At 43.5% G+C, this 17,649-nt stretch overlaps 1 protein-coding gene across 2 annotated transcripts; it reads right to left on the bottom strand.

Annotated features, from left to right (window-relative positions):
• Nucleotides 1–271: 271 nt before the first annotated feature.
• Nucleotides 272–7,054, bottom strand: LOC143339872 (regulator of G-protein signaling 20-like). Of its 2 annotated transcripts, none has more exons than XM_076761393.1 (5): nt 6,949–7,054; nt 5,751–5,911; nt 2,896–2,979; nt 2,535–2,769; nt 272–2,003 (listed from the first exon to the last, which is right to left on the bottom strand). In XM_076761393.1, exons 2-5 carry the CDS (start codon nt 5,906–5,908, stop codon nt 1,815–1,817), a joined length of 666 nt encoding a protein of 221 aa, XP_076617508.1. In that variant the 5' UTR covers nt 5,909–5,911; nt 6,949–7,054; the 3' UTR covers nt 272–1,814. The 2 variants fall into 2 exon arrangements, with proteins under 2 accessions (XP_076617508.1, XP_076617509.1); XM_076761394.1 differs by lacking the exon at nt 6,949–7,054 and adding an exon at nt 6,339–6,549.
• Nucleotides 7,055–17,649: the final 10,595 nt, after the last annotated feature.

The following is a 17,649-nucleotide window of genomic DNA, read 5'->3' on the forward strand; positions in this document are numbered from 1 at the left end:
GAGTATTTGCTGATTTTCTGTATGTTTTAAATGATTGTAAATCAAATGTTTTGGGGTTTTTTTTGATGTCGGACAAAACAACCAACTCTAAGGTGATTAATGATTTTTTGCAGTCCTAATCTGTAAAATATTTCCTTAGATGCACAAATATAAAGCATTTTCAAAGCACACATGCAAAAGTGTAATATTAAAGCAGCTTTATATGCAGCCCACATGAAGCTTTTCTAATAATGGATAGTACCAGTACGTTGACGACACACAGCAGCAAAAACAACATCCGATTGTGCTTTATTTAATTTGTGAGAATTCAAATAGCTATTTCACACAAATTCCTTTTTAAATACACAAATATATCAGTGGTCATGGTCATGTATTCAGTTTCTTTTTCCCTGTTTCGTTTAAAGTAAATATAATATGACTAATATCACAGTATTGAAACACACAGACGATCTATTTCCGGGTATCAGCTCACGGAGTTGTAAAAACTTTTATCTTTGAGAAGAGCTGAAAGCACCAACATATGAAGTCATTGTTGCACCATTCATGTTAGACCAAAGGTGCTTGTGTAGAAGATCTTATTCCAAGGCACTTTCCTTCTTCTTACAACCCCGATTCTAAAGACGTTCGGACGCTGCGTAAAATGTGAGTAAAAACAAAATGCGGTGATTTTCAAATCCCTTTCGGCCCGAGTACAAGGCAATGACAAGATAGTCAATGCTCAAATTCATAAACTTTGCTGTAAATTTACACTTTTGATTCTGCAACACGTTCCAAAAACATCACAATGGGGGCGTTTTTACCATCGTGCTGCAGCTCAGTAACATATTGGGAACTGAGGACACTAATGAACTCTTTCTCATTCTTTCTTGCTGTATCAGTTCCTCAGCAGGTCGAGGACTCCATTGTTTCTGAAAAATGCAGATGGCAGCATGTGGTGCTCCAAAATCTGCATGTACCTTTCAGCTTTAATGGTGCCTGAAATCCTTAAATTCCTTGCAATTATGCAATGGGACACGTTCTTAAACTGTTGGACTGTTTTCTCACAGTTTGTCACAAAGTGGTGAACCTCTCCATCCTTGCTTTTGACTCATCAATCATGATACTCTCACCTGTTACCAATGAACCTGATTACCTGTGGAATGATCCAACCAGGTGTTTCTGGAGCGTTCCACCTCTTTCCCAGTCTTTTGTTGCTCCTGTCCAAACTTGTTTGAAACGTGTTGCTGCATCAAATTCAGATTTAGCAGATATTTGCAAAAATCACCGAAGCTGATCAGGTAAAATATTAAATCTATCGTCTCTGAGCTGTATTCAGTTGAATACAGGTCAGAAAGAATTAGCAAATCAATGCATTCTGTTTTCATTTACGTCAAACATAGTGTCCCAACTATTTTGGAATTGGGGTTGTAAGTTACTGTTAAATAAAACCTACTGGTTTCTACAAGAACTGAATATGCATTAAGGCTCACAATATACCCAAATACAAATGCAGTGCTCACAGATACATGCTTTCCCTCATTAAACAAGGTAGAAAAGTGCAATGTGAAGCGCTTGGGAATATATAAAAATATAGATATGTTTTCGAACAAGTAACTGATGCTGGATCGAGCATTTGTTCTTGTCTGCTCCAAGTATTTTGGTAAGCTAATCATGGGTAAATAAACAGCAGTTACAGCTGGATAAAGACCGGTTTTAAGTAGTGTTCATTTTCCTGTCTGTCTTTGTCTAAATAGCAGGACTCCAGCAGGAACACAAGACTCCTCTGGGTGGGACGCATGCGCCATTTTGAAAAGCTAAGTGTGGCAGTGGAGAGTCTATGGCTCAGGGGGGGGCTCCTCCAGGCTCTTCAGCAGGTCTGTGTACGCGGCCGAGTTTATGAAGCGGGGGTACGAGTCTCTCTGCATCAGCGTGTAGATCTGCTGCTGAGCCTCCTCGAACGTGTGCGAGGTCGGCTCCAGCATGTTGCGGTTTATCACGTCTCGAACATGTGAGTCCAGACTGACCTGGAGAGGACGACCAGATGAAAGACGTGATGATGTGTGAGGAAGTATATGAAGTAAACACGGCATACAGAGGTAAAAATATGAGGTGATTAGTTGAGAGGTAGAGAATTAAAGGGCATGTCCTCCCTACTGCATCGGTCACTTTTAGCTACCATGGAGAGCCACTGAGGGATCACAGGTGGCAGAGGACATTTCCACCACATCTCTAATGGAAATACACCTGAAATTTGGCAACTCTGTCACCTTGAGGCGAGGACACAGAATTTGGCGTAAGTGGCCCTTTAACTGTAAGAAGCTCCCTGTTGCACAAGCTAGCTTTGAGCAGCAAAAGCAGTTTTTCAACACAATATGTGTACTGTTGGAAAAAACCACCTGTATTAACATAATGTGGCAACAAAAATGTATGTGATTATGTGCAAAACGCGACTTTTGTTAGGTTTGTTATTTAATTAGCTGATGATTAATTTTAATAAGCCACTATTTTTCCTGCGAATTTCAGCATTGTGGCCATACTCTCCTCTCGTGGCTCACCTCTTTAGGGGAAAGGATTGAGATGAAGTCCTCGTATATTTGACGGACTTTCTCCTCCACCACAGTCTTGTTGGTCTCCTTTTTCAGCTCCTCGCAGGCGAGCCAGAACATCATGTTCTCCTCGCTGAACTCTGTCCGCAGGAACTGCCTGAAGCAGCTGCGACCGGCTGCACTTTTCATCACCTTTTCAAATGACGTCGGCCAGGAGCGAGCGTCTTCCAGAGTAGGCTTCAGACTTAAAGACAAAAGCCCAGAGGATGTATCGGTGCATTGTTTTTTTTAAATTATCCCTGTAATGGCACATCATATGAAAGATGGTGTTGAAATGTTTCATGGAGGGGTCGCAGTGTTTAGCCGTTACCTTTCTTCACAGTTAGTGGTTTCCTCTGTCCTGCGCTCAAAAGTGGACCTCTGTATTGTCTCATCCTCACTCCTAACAGTCAGACTGGAGGGAAAAAAAGACAGAGTGAGACCGGTTATACTTTGATCTACAGGCCAGAAATAGCTCATCATGCAGTTCAGATTTGCCATCAGGATCCTGAAAGTGAGCATTTAAAATAACTCTGCAGTCCTTTCATGTCAGCCTTCCTTAGAATGTCGAATCTAACCTGTCAATCAAACGCCTGTGTGACTGTTGAGCAGCTCGTTAAAAAAACAGTTGTGTTAATATGCAACTGTAACAGCCTCCGCTCTTCTCTTAAGGCCTTCCACAATGTTTTGGGACGTGGCAGCAGGGATGTGCTCACATTCAGCCCCAATAGCATGAGTGAGAGCGGGCGCGTATGTTATTCCAGTTCATCCAGAAGATGCTGGATGGGGGTGAGGTCACGAGAGCTCTGCGCAGGCCACTCAAGTGTCGCTGTCAGGTTGAAACAGGACAGGGGCTTCACCAAAATGCTGCTGCAATGTTTGAAGAACGCTTTTGTATAATAATGTCCAGTAAAAAATAGTGGTGAGATTTCCTGTTCAGGAATAGTTTGACATTTTGGGAAATTATGTGCTTCCCTGCCGAGAGTGAGCCAAGAAGTTTGATGCCACTCTTACATCTGTATGGAGCCGGAGCCAGGCTGTTAGCTTAGCCTCGCAGAAAGACTGGAAGCAGGGGACACAGCTGGCCTGGCTCTGACCAAAGGTAACAAAAGACGCCTACCAGCACCTCCGGAGCTCGGGAATTAACACAGAATAGCTCATTTGTTTTGGGGGTAATGTGCCTGATTATTTCTTGGCTGGGTTCATCCTGGAGTCTAGGGGTCCCTGTGAGGTTGCCAGTGATCCTGCAAAAACTCTGGAACTTGACATTTTCCAAAATGTCAAACTATTCCTTTGACTGGATGAAGTGAACATAGCCCAAACCATGAAAAACACCCCCAGAAACAGCATTCTGATCCACGGTATTAACCACTGTATAACAAACAGATTTTCTAGGCCAATTATCCGTATTGGAGGCACTGACGGTTGTTTGTTCCATGTTTGAAATCACAGAACACCTTCAGTAGATTCAGGATGATCTACTGGGAACGTTGGGAACACTTGCGTAAATGGTAAAGTGTGTCAACTGTCCACAGCATCCTGTGGGGAGCTCCTGTGCGTAATTAAAAAGTCCCCAACACCTGATGTGGCAGCTGGCTGCAGACTAATTGGCTCAGGTGAGAGTCCACCGTGAGCCGTCCCATCTGGGAATGTGGCTGTTGTAGCTGTGCAACAATTAGATGGAATTGATATAGATGTAGAGACAAAACATATTACTCGTCCCCAGCGGAGTGAATTAGCATGGCCGTGTTCTGCGCATAACAGGTTGGCTGTTCTCAGAGGAAGCACAAGCAAACGGTTGATGAGTCCAGAACCGATTAAAACCCCTGAGGCCTCCATCCGGTGACATCCAGTGTGGCTAACAGGACCACTGTGTTTCTGTTTTTCTGGGATGATGGCGTGGGTTGTGGTGTTGTTGAACGGGTGGGAGGATGGAGGCAGAGAGGAAGTAGTAGCCACTGTTGTGCTGCTACTAACAAATAAAGCCAAGATCCCTCTTCATCTTCATATTATGAGAGTATGCAGTGGTCTGCTGTCACATTACAGTTTGCACACCGCAAGTACATTAAAAAATTAAAAGTCTGCAGACCAGAAAACAAATTTCTGCCCAGAATTCCTCAGATTTTTAAACACATGCCGTGTTGTTCACCACCCTTTCTCTCACACATGATTAAAATATCCCATCCAGCGGTGCAGACTCATCTTGTAACACAGTGCCAACAGGTTCTAAAGCATGAATGAAAGACTCAAACCCTGCATTCAGAAGCATGTTGCAGTGACGAGCTACAATACGCCTGCAGAAAATTCAACCTGGATAACAATAAAAAGCAATGTAAATAAAAAGAATTAGGTAGTTTCTTCCATTAAAAGCTTAAAAACTGTCATATATTAATGCTAAATATGGTGAGGGCCATAAACATGCACCGAGAAATCCAAAGCAGAAAGAACAATGGTCACCAGTAACAGTGTATTATGTATGAATAGTTTATGCATGCAGAATAAGTGGATTAAAATGGGTAAAAACAGCAGTATGATACCTTTAAAAAAACACTTGTATAAGTAAATCAGTATGGAGACCGGAGATATAAAAGCAAGAATTTGTGCAGTGGTTTACTTTTTTTGTGATGGTAAATTAACATTAATGCATTTGCAAATCATATTATGAGGGAAGGAGCGGACTAAATTGATTACATTATGAATAATGTGTTATATAGACTTCCATCAGCCATCAAGGACAGGAAGAGACAGAACAGCAAGACCAGCAAAGTGCATCCGCTGTTTTATTTTATAATCTATGCTGCATTAAATAGCAAAGACTGATGTTACTCACGGGTAATGACTGACAGACTGTAGGGCTGTAATGATTATTTCCATTATCAGTCCGTCTACAGATTATTTTCTTGATTAAATGATCGATGGTTTTGTCTGAAAATGTCCATCTTCAAATGTTTTGTCCAAAATCCAGATATTTAATTTACAATTATGTAGCCGGATGGTCAGTGATGACAGTAAAATGAAGAAGAGGCTGATGTACGTGATGGATGGATGGCAGCAAATTAGCAGCCAAAAAACACCATTTCAACCCAGAATGTGTCCAGAAGACAAAGGCTTAGCAGAGTGCAGTGAAGAGGCCCTCAGACCAAATGTCCCCTGTGTCCAGCCCTGCTGTGTGGGAAGTGTTATTACCAGGAGCAGCTACAGCAGCAGCACCAGCAGAAGCAGCAGGCGTTTGAGGCGTTGGTGGGGGTGTTTCCCATTCTGTGGCGCGCTTGGAGGACACTGGCAGCTGCTTCCTGATGAACCTGCATCTGTCTCTTACGCATCTCCACCCGCTCTGAGCCCATGGACTGCGAGGAGAAGACGTGGAGATCACAGTGAGACCTGGGTGGGTGGGGGTGTTTACTGGAAGATTATTACCGCATTAAGCCGGAGCACCATCACACGCACAAACATCACCAGATCCAAGAAAGCGCAAGAGATTAAAGATCTGACAGGAGGCGTGCAGACCCAAGAGGGCCTCGAGGAGGAGGGTGAATTGAACCTGATCGATCAAGGAATCAATTCTAATCCAACAATCCTGTGGTGATGATGACCAAATTTAGGCAACAGTGTCCGAGCTCTTGCGGAATGCGCGCCCGCTTCGCGATCATGACGCGTGGGGTCAACTTCTGAGCAACGCAACCCCAACGAACGACACGAAACAAGGCGTGGAGCGCGCTTAGGTGCAGATATGGCCATGCAAACAGCTCGAGAAGCCGATGGTTAATGTCCTACCGGTGCGTTGGCTCATGCTGGATGCAACAAAAGCAAATAATGATGAGCAACAGCCGCCCTCCGCAGTCTCTCCTCCTCTCTCCTCCTCTCCTCTCCTCTCCTCTCCTCCTCTCTCTGGATGAGGGATGAGCAGTAATGATAGCGACAAGGCGTTACTGTTGGACCGCAGCAATCGCATCCATCAGACGCATCCACGGGAGGACACACACACACACACACACACACACACACACACACACACACACACACACGATGGTCGATTCAAGACAAGCACCGCGAGGCAAGCAGCATGCAGCCATTTATAGAAACATGATGACATTATTTGATCAGATGAGCTGATAAGTTGCAGTCAGAGGATTCTTTCTTTCGAGGCAAAAAGCAGCAGATCTGCAGATATTCATATGTTTGATCGGCGCCGTTATCGCTTTGATCCAGATCACAATATGCACGAACTGAAGATGAATATTTCTGCTGGAATATCCACACAAAGATGCTCCAGCCTCAATGGACCCTTAAATTTCATCCAGCTTAATTTCCAAGAAAAGACGCACAAACATCAGACCTCAGAGGTCTACACTGTCCAGAAGGTCTAATAGAAATGTGTACTCACTGTGTCACCATGAATGCCAGGTTACAGATGATTTTTGGCTCGATCGCATCCGTCTGCCTCGACTTGACACAAGCCAGTCGGTTTCCTCTACGCGCATGCGTTTCCTGCAAGTGTGAAAAGATTTTTCTGCGCCCGTGCGCGAGCGGCCAGAACACGGTGCGCGCGGTGTGTTACAGCGATGGCTTCTCCTGCACAGACTGAGGCTGTCAGGCGACCGCACGGCACCGAGAATATACAGATTTTATGTTATTGATTGGTGATCTGCAACTCTGTGTTTGGAGAAAAGCTGCTGCTGTATTATCAATGTTATTTCAGATCGCCTGTCGCCATCAGTTTCTATAACTGGCTTCATCTTTTGCTGTCCCACTTAAACCCCGTGAGGGATCATTCATAAAACTGCTCATCAAAACAGAAATGTAGGAATATGTCAAGAAAAGTTCTTGATTCCTGACTGTCAAGCTGTCGGTTTGGAAACTGATTCCTTTCAAACTGGATGACAGAGATGGAAGGCAGTTCAGGATGCCATGGCTCTCAATAATTCAACCAAACATCTGGAAAACCTCAATTCCCACAGCTGGAACTCACCTCACCTTACGTGCCCAGGAGGCCCAGTACCGCGTGTGTCCGCCAGAGGGCAGTAGTGATCCGTTTAAGCATGCCAGGATATTCTGGCAGCCCAAAGGATGAGAGAAAACAAGTGGAGAGCAAGCAAGACCTGATGGAGTGAGTGTTGAGAAAAACGGAGATTATCGAAACAAAATCGTAAACCAAAACCCTGCATGGTCTCTGTTTGGCCTTCAAGCCTCTGTGAGTCGATGTGAGCCCATGTGGTGCAGCTTGACCTCATGCAGGGCTGGAGACATGGACTTTATGAGCTCCCTTTACTGACCAGCCACCAAAAAGTGTTTTGGATTCATTTATTTATTTTGGCATAATCATTTTAACCATTCTATTATATTTCTTATAAAGTTCATCTGCCTACAAATTATTCTGAAAGCTGCTGTGGTGAAGGATTTAGTGGCATGCATTGGCAGAAATGCAATATAATATTCATAGTTCTGTTTTCTTTAGTGTATAACCACCTTAAAATAAGAATTATTGTGTCCTTGTGACCGTAGAATGAGCTCTGTGTATCTACAGAGGGAACGCCTCCTTTTCCACGGCGTCCATGTTGAACCGCCCTGTTCCTACAGTAGCCCAGAGCGGACAAACCAAACACCTGCTCTGAAAAGGGCAGGTCACATTTTTTGTGTTTTTTGCAGCCACCGTAGGGGAGGATGAGGTGATTGGTGCTCATTTGGTCGCAGTCTGCAACCTCACCACTAGATGGCACTAAATCTTACACAGAAAAGTCCACAAACATAGAAGCAGATCTTCATAGCAGACCTTCGCTTTGTCTTCTCTCCGACCTGATTAATCGTCTCATGACCCCTCTGATTGATCTTGTGACCCTGTGAAGAAGAAGAAGAATCAGGGGGAGACATTCCCCTTTATTGTCACACACACGCGCACAACACACAGAGGTGAAATTTGTCTTCCGCTTTTGACCCATCCTGGTCGTCCTTCCTCCGCGGCAGACCAGGAGCGGTGGGCAGCCAGACCGGCGCCCGGGGACCCATTCTTCTGTCACCATTGGTCAGGTGGTGATCTTCTTGCATGTTTTTAGTGGGGGTATATTTTACGGAGGATACCCCAGGTGAACACGGGGAGAACATGCAAACTCCACACAGAAAGGCCCTCCTCGAGCAGCAGGCACCGAAGCATGGTGGAGGACACACCCAGCGAGATTCGAACCCGGGACCTTCTTGCTGTGAGGCGACAGTGTTGCCACTGTGCCACCGTGCCACCTGTGGAGGGGTTTGAACCCTAGCTTGGGAACCACTGGGACAAACCTACATATCTGTTTATGAAGTGGTTAAAAGCAGCTCCACCTTAACCAGCTACAACAGTAAAATACTGCAGCCACAATCTAATAATGTAACATATGAGCGCATACTTTTACGTTTGATACTCAAAGTATATTTTGCTGATACTTTGAAAGTATTGGTGCAAAATATCAGAATCAGCCTTAAATAACCCATCATGTGGAACCTCCATGTGTTTGTAGATTGTAAAATTGCTTCTCAGTTCTCAAGTCCCCAAACTCCCAGAGATGATAAGAAGCCGTCTACATGTAGAATAAATTGAACTCGGGCAGCAATTAAAAGCGTTAAATTTACTTTAGATGCTACTTGTTTGTTGTACAGACAGCAGCTTTCCTCTCAAGCATACGCTGTTAAATTTACTTACGCTGGATAATCTGACCAAAACAGAACCTCTATATCTCACTGCAGTACGGCCACACATATCATATCCTCCACACAGAGGAGGAAGACCAATAAAAGTGAATAAATTTTCTTATTCCTGCTCCCAGAGTTCACAGCACAGCACATATTGTGGAATGAGATTATTCACTGCAGCTGAAGCTGCAAATACCACATTGGAAATATGCTAAATGGTGATTGCAGCTGAGGTGGAATATCCATCCTTCTCCACTCTGTATGTGTGAGCTATAAAACAAATTCAATGTACAGAAAAGTCTCTCTCTCTCTGAGCTGCGTAATAACTCATATACGTTGTAGTCGTAGCAATCTTTGAGAGGAATTGCCTCTTAAATGGATCCTGCTCTCTGGTGAGTTACTGTGATCTATAGCTGGAACATATGAGCACATGTGTGAATCTTTTAATCCTATCACCTATAAACTGTCAGCAAACCCAGCTCCGCTGTATCGTTCCCACGTTCAATACGGTGATTTCACAACTTGTCCAAAAAAGATCCTGCAGCACATTCAGCGGCTGTCTGCCGATCCCGTTTACGGCCGACTCTGCTTATTATGCTTCCCATTTTCCCATCCCGGAGCTCGATTCCTGACAAGTCATTATTCCCACTTCAGCAGTGAGTACAAGTCTTTTATTGAACTGAGGCTCAAAAAAAGAGAAATCATTGGTTTTCACTCATTTTTTGCTCTGTAATTTATACACTGTCAGAGTTTATCGCAGAGCCACAGAGGTTTCCACTGTAATGACTCCTCTTCATTTTTTATCCACTTGATTAAATGCCTTTCTTACGCAGCTCCATAATTTGCTGGATTGTTGCGTATCTGAGAGGGAAGGCGGAAAATGCCTGCAGGCCACCGCAGCGCTCTGCTGCACAACACCAGTTTTGGACGGTGAGCACACCTGGATACGTCCTCAGGTAAATCACATCCACTGCTGGCACTTTTGACTTAATTCACAGATTTCTTTCCAAACCAGCTCCATCAGTCGGACTCAGCGGAAGCAGGTCACCAACCGAGTGAAGAGAACGAGGGACGAAAAGTTGTAATCGTGGAAAGAAATTTGATGTTCACTTTATTCAAATCCCCTTTTTTTAGTATTTATAAGAAATGAACACATGGTTTAGAAAGCACTAAAACACAAAACCATGTAGAAATAATGAGAATCTGAAGGGCTTATAAATGTATTTCACAACAACTACAACTTCTCCTGTTTGTTGGATATATTAATTAAGAAGGCCATGAGAACGGTTGAAAGCTCCAGAAGTCCAGTGTGTGTGACAGGCGGCAGGTGGTTAGCTTAGCTTAGCATAAAAACTGGAAACAGGGGAAAGCAGCTAGCCAGGCACCGTCAAAAGAGGGAAGCTGTGTTCATCAATCACAGTATGCATGGTTGCATTTAAAGGGGAATGTTGGTGAAATATTTATTTTCATCAGCCATGTAAACAACTGCTTACAGCCTCTTTAAATACTTATTAACAATAAGTGGAGTTAAACTGTTACTGCAGTTTTCGATCCGTCACTACGAGACCCTGCAGCATATTAAATCCAGTCTCTCCGTGTAAAAACGGTCAAAGCATCAGCATTTAGAGCAAAGCCTTTCTCACAATGATTCATAATCATTTATCAATTGGGGCAATTTTCTCTCCAATTTAAACTCCAGCGCCCTTATAGAAACAATTTTGCCACCATCGCCGAATTGCAGCCAATTTCCGATTTAACTTGGAGCAACGCTTTGCTGCTGGAGGAAACTGGTTTGCTATGATTTCAACCAGCCCCAAGCGACTACATGTTCTGTCGTTTGTCTGCAGGAGCGTGAAACAGAGACGGAAATGAACTGAAGACCTCCGACTGCATACGGCTTAGAGGGGCGTCATCATTCAACTTAATTCACTTCCATTTGGATAAAATGAAGAGTTTGAAAGTGTCATAATTTGTTTCCCTTCGGGCCCCCTGTGGATGTCTGAAGTTTTGGTTACAGCTGTCATTTTCGACGAGTTGTTTGTTTGTATGCTGAGGAAAGCAATGCGTTGTGACAGGCACTCAGAGTGAACGCCATCCATATGATTTCTTGCAGCAGGGAGGTGGAATCACGATGATGAATACTACCTCTCTAGGATTTGCAGTAGAGCATTAAAGTTTTATTTTTCATTCAGGACTTGGATTAAAAATGTATGTTTCCTTACTTCAGTCTGTACAGTGTGTGCTCTTCCTGCATGCATGATGAAAAATGCTTCATAGACCAGCCCGATCCCTGTGTGTGCACCTGAGCTGTATTTCTCTATATGTAGTGTAACAAGACATGTGGACGGCCCGACATTACACCTTTATGTGATTGTCATTCCAAAGCTGCTGCTGTAACAGCCTCCACTCTCCTGTGAAGGTGTTCCAGCAGATGTCTGAACATGGCTGCAGGAATTTCCCCCCATTCGGTCAAAAAAGCATCAATCAGGTTGACTGCTGATGTCGGGCTGACAGTCAGTCCATCCTGAAGGTGATGGATGGGAATGAACTCTGGGCTCAGGCCAGTTAAGTTCATCCACACCAGAGTGGGAAAACCATTTTCTGTGGACTTCACTTGCATTGTTATGATGAAACAGGAGACATACTGTTGTCTGAAACAGCAATTCCCAACCTGGGGAAGATAAATATGAGGGAAGTAAATGTTTCTGTTCTGGTTATTCTTTTTTACTTTTACCTCAAAAACTCCTTCAAATGAAATAATGGAAGGTTTTAACTGTTCATAACTCATGTCCACATACGACACCATAACTGTTCATGAGGGGTCATGAGGAGATATTGATTGATTTTAAGGGATTCAAGACAAAAAGGTTGGTCTAAAATATGATTGCACGAACGATGGATCACAGCCAAAACAATGACAATCAGCCCATTAGCATGTTTTCAAGACTCATCTAACGGCATACGTCCAATAGCTTCTTCTGTATATAACATGATTTTAAATGCTCTGCCGGCTGCTTTTGTACCCTCCAAGTATTTAAGTGCTGTTTTCTTATTTATACACTCAACAGCGAACAACAACAGGAAGACCTTACATTAGCATAATGTAATCCAATACAATAGCCTTGCCGTCAGAGTGCATGCGGTTGCTGCACTCCCAGGAGAAGAGGCTGTAATGAGAAGCACAGTGAGCAGGTAATGGAGTGACAATCCATTATAGGACGCATTGCCCAATAAAGATGATGGTATTACCGAGAATCAATTATTCGTTCGCAGTGATCCCAACACACAAAAAACACAACCGGCAGCAAAATGGCTCCACACAAGGGACATTTTATTGGACAAACAAAAACCTCTGGAAAAAAAATCATCACAGTACAACAATCAAAACACCAAGGAGGCCGAGAACAACCGCATTTCCAACACTAGTTAGCCTCTCGATACCTGATCAAATGGATCCACCCGCGGCTCAACACAGATCAAACTGAATGCCTCCCCTTCCTCAGTGCATCATGGTTTGGGATTTAGTTCAGTTATTTCCTGTTTTACTTTGAAAGAATTTCTACTCATGTGTTGAATTTTGTTTTACTTCCTGCCTTTGATTCTTTCCTGCTCTTGTGACTGTAGATGAGTTTCACCTGTCCCTCGTTGGTCCTCCCTCTGCTGTATTTAGTCAGTGTGTTTTCCCTCTTTCAGCTGTCAGGTCGTCTGTTTGTTCCCTTGTCCTGCCTGTTTTCCTGCCCGGGCCTTAGCATTTTGTACTACTTAGTTCATTTCTATTTCTTCTTTGTTTTTGGGGGTGTTGTCCCTGCCTGCTCCTGCAGTGTTTGCCTGCCTGTTTGGTTGGTGTCCTGCATTTGGGTCTATTTGAACATTCCAATAAACCAGTGGGGGGAAGAAAGACTTAAAAAACAACATCAGCTGGTCTCAACAATGACTGTCTTGATGTTTCTGGGAAAATGAAATCATTTAGTGGTTCACCCTCCGGTTCCTGGTGGGGTCTGGTTTCTAAAACTGACATGTCACCCAGCTGTCATGATAAACTGAAGGTCTACATCCGCCTCCTCTCTGCCTCTGAGCGCTCATACATCCTGTGCACACCACACATGGTGGTGTTTCCAGCACAGGCTGCCACAGGTGGGTGCCGGCTGTCTTTAACATCTGTCTGGAGGCCTGTAAAGGTTTAATGTTCTTCCATGTCCATTAATGTTTCAAGGCTTAACTCGTCTCCTGCGGACAGCGACTCGGAAAATACGGCAACTAATTAGAGATCTCTCGGGAATAAAATGAAGGTTGGGAGAAATGGAACATGTTCCTTCAGAATAATTGGACTGAGACAGTGATGGCATGCTGATATACTGCTGCTCTGAGGCAGTGAAAAAAACAAACCCTGGTGCCTCTACTTCAAGGCGGTTGGTCTCATATTTTAGGATTTGTCAGGGATCCATCGTCTTCGTTCATGACCAGAGGGAGATACAGTAGATGTAAAACAGCCTCCTATGTTATCAGAGGCTGCACAGGTTAAGCATTGCTCTCATTTCGCCAGCAGCAGCATGGTTGACTGTATTACTGTCCTGCAAAGAGAGAGAGCAGTTTGGAAGCAGTTTTCAGGCTGGACCACAAGCTGTGTAACAGATAGAAGCGCCTCGTAATGCTTTAATTTTATGCCTTTAGGCTGATTATTATGATAGGTTGCTTGCAGTCATGTGGCAGCTCGGTCCTCCTGACAGTTAACAAGAAATTTTTTCCAGCATTTTCTGGTCAATTTCTGGCATTTTTCACTCTTATGAACGACAACTTTTGACACTCAATAAAAGCTCCTTGTGATTTCTTGGTTTAATTCTTTGATTTGAGCAACCGTAAGCGACACAAAACATCAGCATTTTGAGTGTGTATTAAAGTGCTTCCTATGGAGAAAATCACTTCCTGCCCTCCATCTGCAGTTTACACCACAACAAAAGAGCAACGTGATGTCATCTGCAAACAACCTTTTACAGCCCAGAGGTCATCATGTTTTGCTAGCTGTCTGCTTGTCCATCTGCAATTATATTTACATGGAAATCAATATAATAATTTCTGTTTAATACAAACTGCAGACATCCTGTCTAAAGCGAACTGTTCTTTTCTATGGCTCAATATTTTGACCTATGAGGTAAAACTGTCAGATTCCTGTTCTTGTTGTTTTGGCACTATAATGTGTATTGTAGCTTTCTTTAATGCCAGAAGCAAAGACAGTCCTTCCTGCACGCGTTCGCTCTGTGATCCTTCATTCTGCCGTCTGGAGAGTTGCCCCCGTTGCATCATCATGAGCGCCCACAGCACAGCAGGTAATTCACAGCTAACACCATTTGGCATTTTCCTTTTATTTTCAGCAGTTTGTTTATGACAAAAGGCGCAGGAGGCCTCGGGGTGGCAGATGCATGCCCACACATGCAACGGGTCATTCACTCCTTGATGGCACATCACCTCTCCATCACAACAGCAACAAAAGGCTTCAGTGACAGAAAAGCAGTTGTTTTTATAAAGAATCTAAGCAAAAGTGTCATTTCTGCTTCCTTTAGCGCTTCATTGAATCTGCAGGTCCCTTTGAATCGCGGCTAATAGTTTTTGCAGCAAAAATAGCACAAATGGAAGAACTGTCAATGCTAAAGCTCCCAAAAGGGACGTCTCCTCTTTGCTGTTTGAATCAATTTTCCTGCATTATCTTTCCTCAAGAGGTTGAAGAGGTAAATTAATTATTCCAAAGAGAGACACGGGCGAGGCGTCGTGGTGAAGGTGGTGGAGTGGAAAGAGTTGTTGTGCTTCAGTGTTTTACGATATGAGTCAGTAATGTGGCTTCCTGGATAACTTCACTCAGAAGAAGAGTCTATTTATGGCTGCAAAATATGCTTTTTTGCATCCAGAAAGTCCAATTTCATGATTCTTTAGGAGCTTGTTGTGGCTTTTATCCTCAGCACTGACGTGATTCATGTTTTGGGCTGTTTGTAGGATGTGATTTAAGCATTTCAGAAGACAAGAACAACACAACACAATGTGATAAAAAGAGCACCAGTCAAACCTCAAACAACGGGAAACAATGTAGAAAACATGTTGGAAATGTGGGATTTTATGTTTTATTAATGTGCTTTTAGAGAGAGATCTGGAACGACTGCCAATAACAAAATAACCTTTAATCAGTTGATTACGGTCACATCTCTTGTGATCATCCTCATTTTCTTACATTTACACTCGCTGTAGAAACTGCATCCTCAAGAAAAGGACACGCACTCTGTCTCTGCAGTTTAGGAGCTGATAGCAAATTCTCTGGTGGAACATTAATGTGTGAACGCGGCAGCGACCGCACACACTTTCTCCATCAGTTTCCATGACAATGATGTCAACATAGGGAAATAAGCCACGCTAAAGCCACATTCATCAGGGGACAGGGTTGTTGTGAAAGATCTGCAGCTACACTGTACACTGACTGTCACAAACCATCTATTAACCAATAGTAAACTCATTTCTCAAAATAGAAAACCTTCATAACGTACTGCAGCCTATTCATAACATGAGGTGGTGAAGTCCTCCAGTTGTCCAAAAGCCAGACTTTTAAGTACAAAGAAAAATATTTAGGCCTAATTATCCTGTTATCGTTTAATATATTCACTTTCTTTTAAAATGGATGTCATTTTTCTGAGTCTATATTAGTGTAAACATGGAAAACCCATAATGGAAACTAGACGGTTAACTAGAAAATGTTCTCTGGACTCTATCAAGGACACGGTCAGAGCTCAGTGCAAAACCCACAGCTCAGCTACCAATAATGAGTCCTAATCCCAACAAAAAACTCACGATCCCAGACTCAGTACAACAATCGGTCAGACAAGTGAGCCTCTGTGAGTATCCGGGTCTGTAGAGGGTGAATGATGAGTTTTGACTAATTGCCCATTGCATGTGCAACTAATACCACCTCAATTAAGTGTGAAAACTTTTTTTTTAATTTCTTTTTTTACGTGCAAATTGATAAACAGGTGGGTGGAAACGCACCTAGTGATTCCAGTATGTTCGAGAGACAGACAAGCTTAGAGTCACCATACCTGTTTCAAACAGTCATAACGTAGCTTCAGGGCTCCTCCTTTGGTTCAAGTATTAGAGTAGGGGTAAGAGGATTTAGGACAACCGTATTTACAGATGTGAATGGGAGGTAGCGCTGACCCTCTCCTTTGTTAATCCTCTGCTGCTCTGTCTCCGTTCAGTTGAATTTGAGGAGAATCAATGACCTGGAGATGAGTCAGAGCTGGAGATCAGCTCAGTGCAGAGGGGAGTCAAACAAACTGGTTCACGTAAACTGTTTCTCTTTTGTGTTTGAAAGGAGGATAATAGGGTTACTCATCCTGACTTGGTCTTGGGTCTTCCAATTAGCTCTATTCAGAGCAATCAAATGAACATGAAATGTGCTATGACCCATTCGTTTGTCTGAGGTGCATCAGTGCAGAAGCTTGCTTATCTGTTATTAAAGATTTTAAGAAAAGAAGATAATGACACAATTTTGCTATTAGACAAGACGGTTTTTCATGTTCAAGCACAAAGCACAGCTGTGAGCATTGATGGTAGAGGTCAAAGATCTTATTGTTCAATAACACACCAACGAGTTCCTTGATGTTTAATTAGCAGTAGCTGTGAGCGCAAGCAACAAAGGAAATAAATGACAAGTGAGCTGAGGACGTGGATGGTGTTTATATCAAAGCAGCTAAGATGTCTGCCTTCAGAGTGCCTTTTCTTTTCTCCTGTTTACAATACGCACAGTGTGACTAAAGCTGAGACGTTTTGCCCGAGGACATTCTACAATCATGTCCAAAAATATGTGCCTGCTGCAGTCCATCCGTTGAAAATAGCAGGCACATTAAGCAGAGCCGGACCGAGCACATACGGTGCCCTGAGCAAGCTAACCAAGCAGGCAGCGCGGTTCAGAGTCAAACCCGGTACTTTTTATAATGAGGAGGAACCATCAAACCACACAGAACAACACAGCAAACAGCAGGAAGTGATGAAACACATGTGATCCAATAACCAGCACTGCAAAAACAATTAGACCACAACTCGGATCAGTTTTCAATGGGTGTGTTAGATCAAGCAAGCAAAACAGTTCTGGTCCAGTTCTCAACCACAAAAAGAACGACAGCTGTTAGAAGTTTTACCACAGATCCCCACAAAGTGGAATATCAGCTTCCAAAGTCAGGGTTTCAGCGTCGGCCTCAGACCGGCAGCCGCTGGAGAAACTCCGATGGGGAGTTCACACATGCAGCGGATGATTCCTCCAGAGACGAGGCTGATGTTTTACAGTGAGGGAGACTTTACGCTGCGATCTGACGCCGAGGGCGAGGCTGGCATTTCTCTCACACGAACAGATTTCCTGAACACTGGTTTCACACTGTGGGGGTATTCT

This window comes from Chaetodon auriga, chromosome 21 (genome assembly GCF_051107435.1).
Source record: "Chaetodon auriga isolate fChaAug3 chromosome 21, fChaAug3.hap1, whole genome shotgun sequence".
NCBI lineage: Eukaryota > Metazoa > Chordata > Actinopteri > Chaetodontiformes > Chaetodontidae > Chaetodon > Chaetodon auriga.

What these genes read in the sequence shown, in the direction of transcription:
- LOC143339872 (XM_076761393.1), bottom strand. Translation starts at nt 5,908, where the DNA reads ATGGGCTCAGAGCGGGTGGAGATGCGTAAGAGACAGATGCAGGTTCAT. An exon ending in TGCTGCTGTAGCTGCTCCTG is followed by an intron (nt 2,980 to 5,750) that starts GTAATAACACTT and finishes TTTTCCCTCCAG; the next exon opens with TCTGACTGTTAGGAGTGAGG. An exon ending in ACCACTAACTGTGAAGAAAG is followed by an intron (nt 2,770 to 2,895) that starts GTAACGGCTAAA and finishes TTTGTCTTTAAG; the next exon opens with TCTGAAGCCTACTCTGGAAG.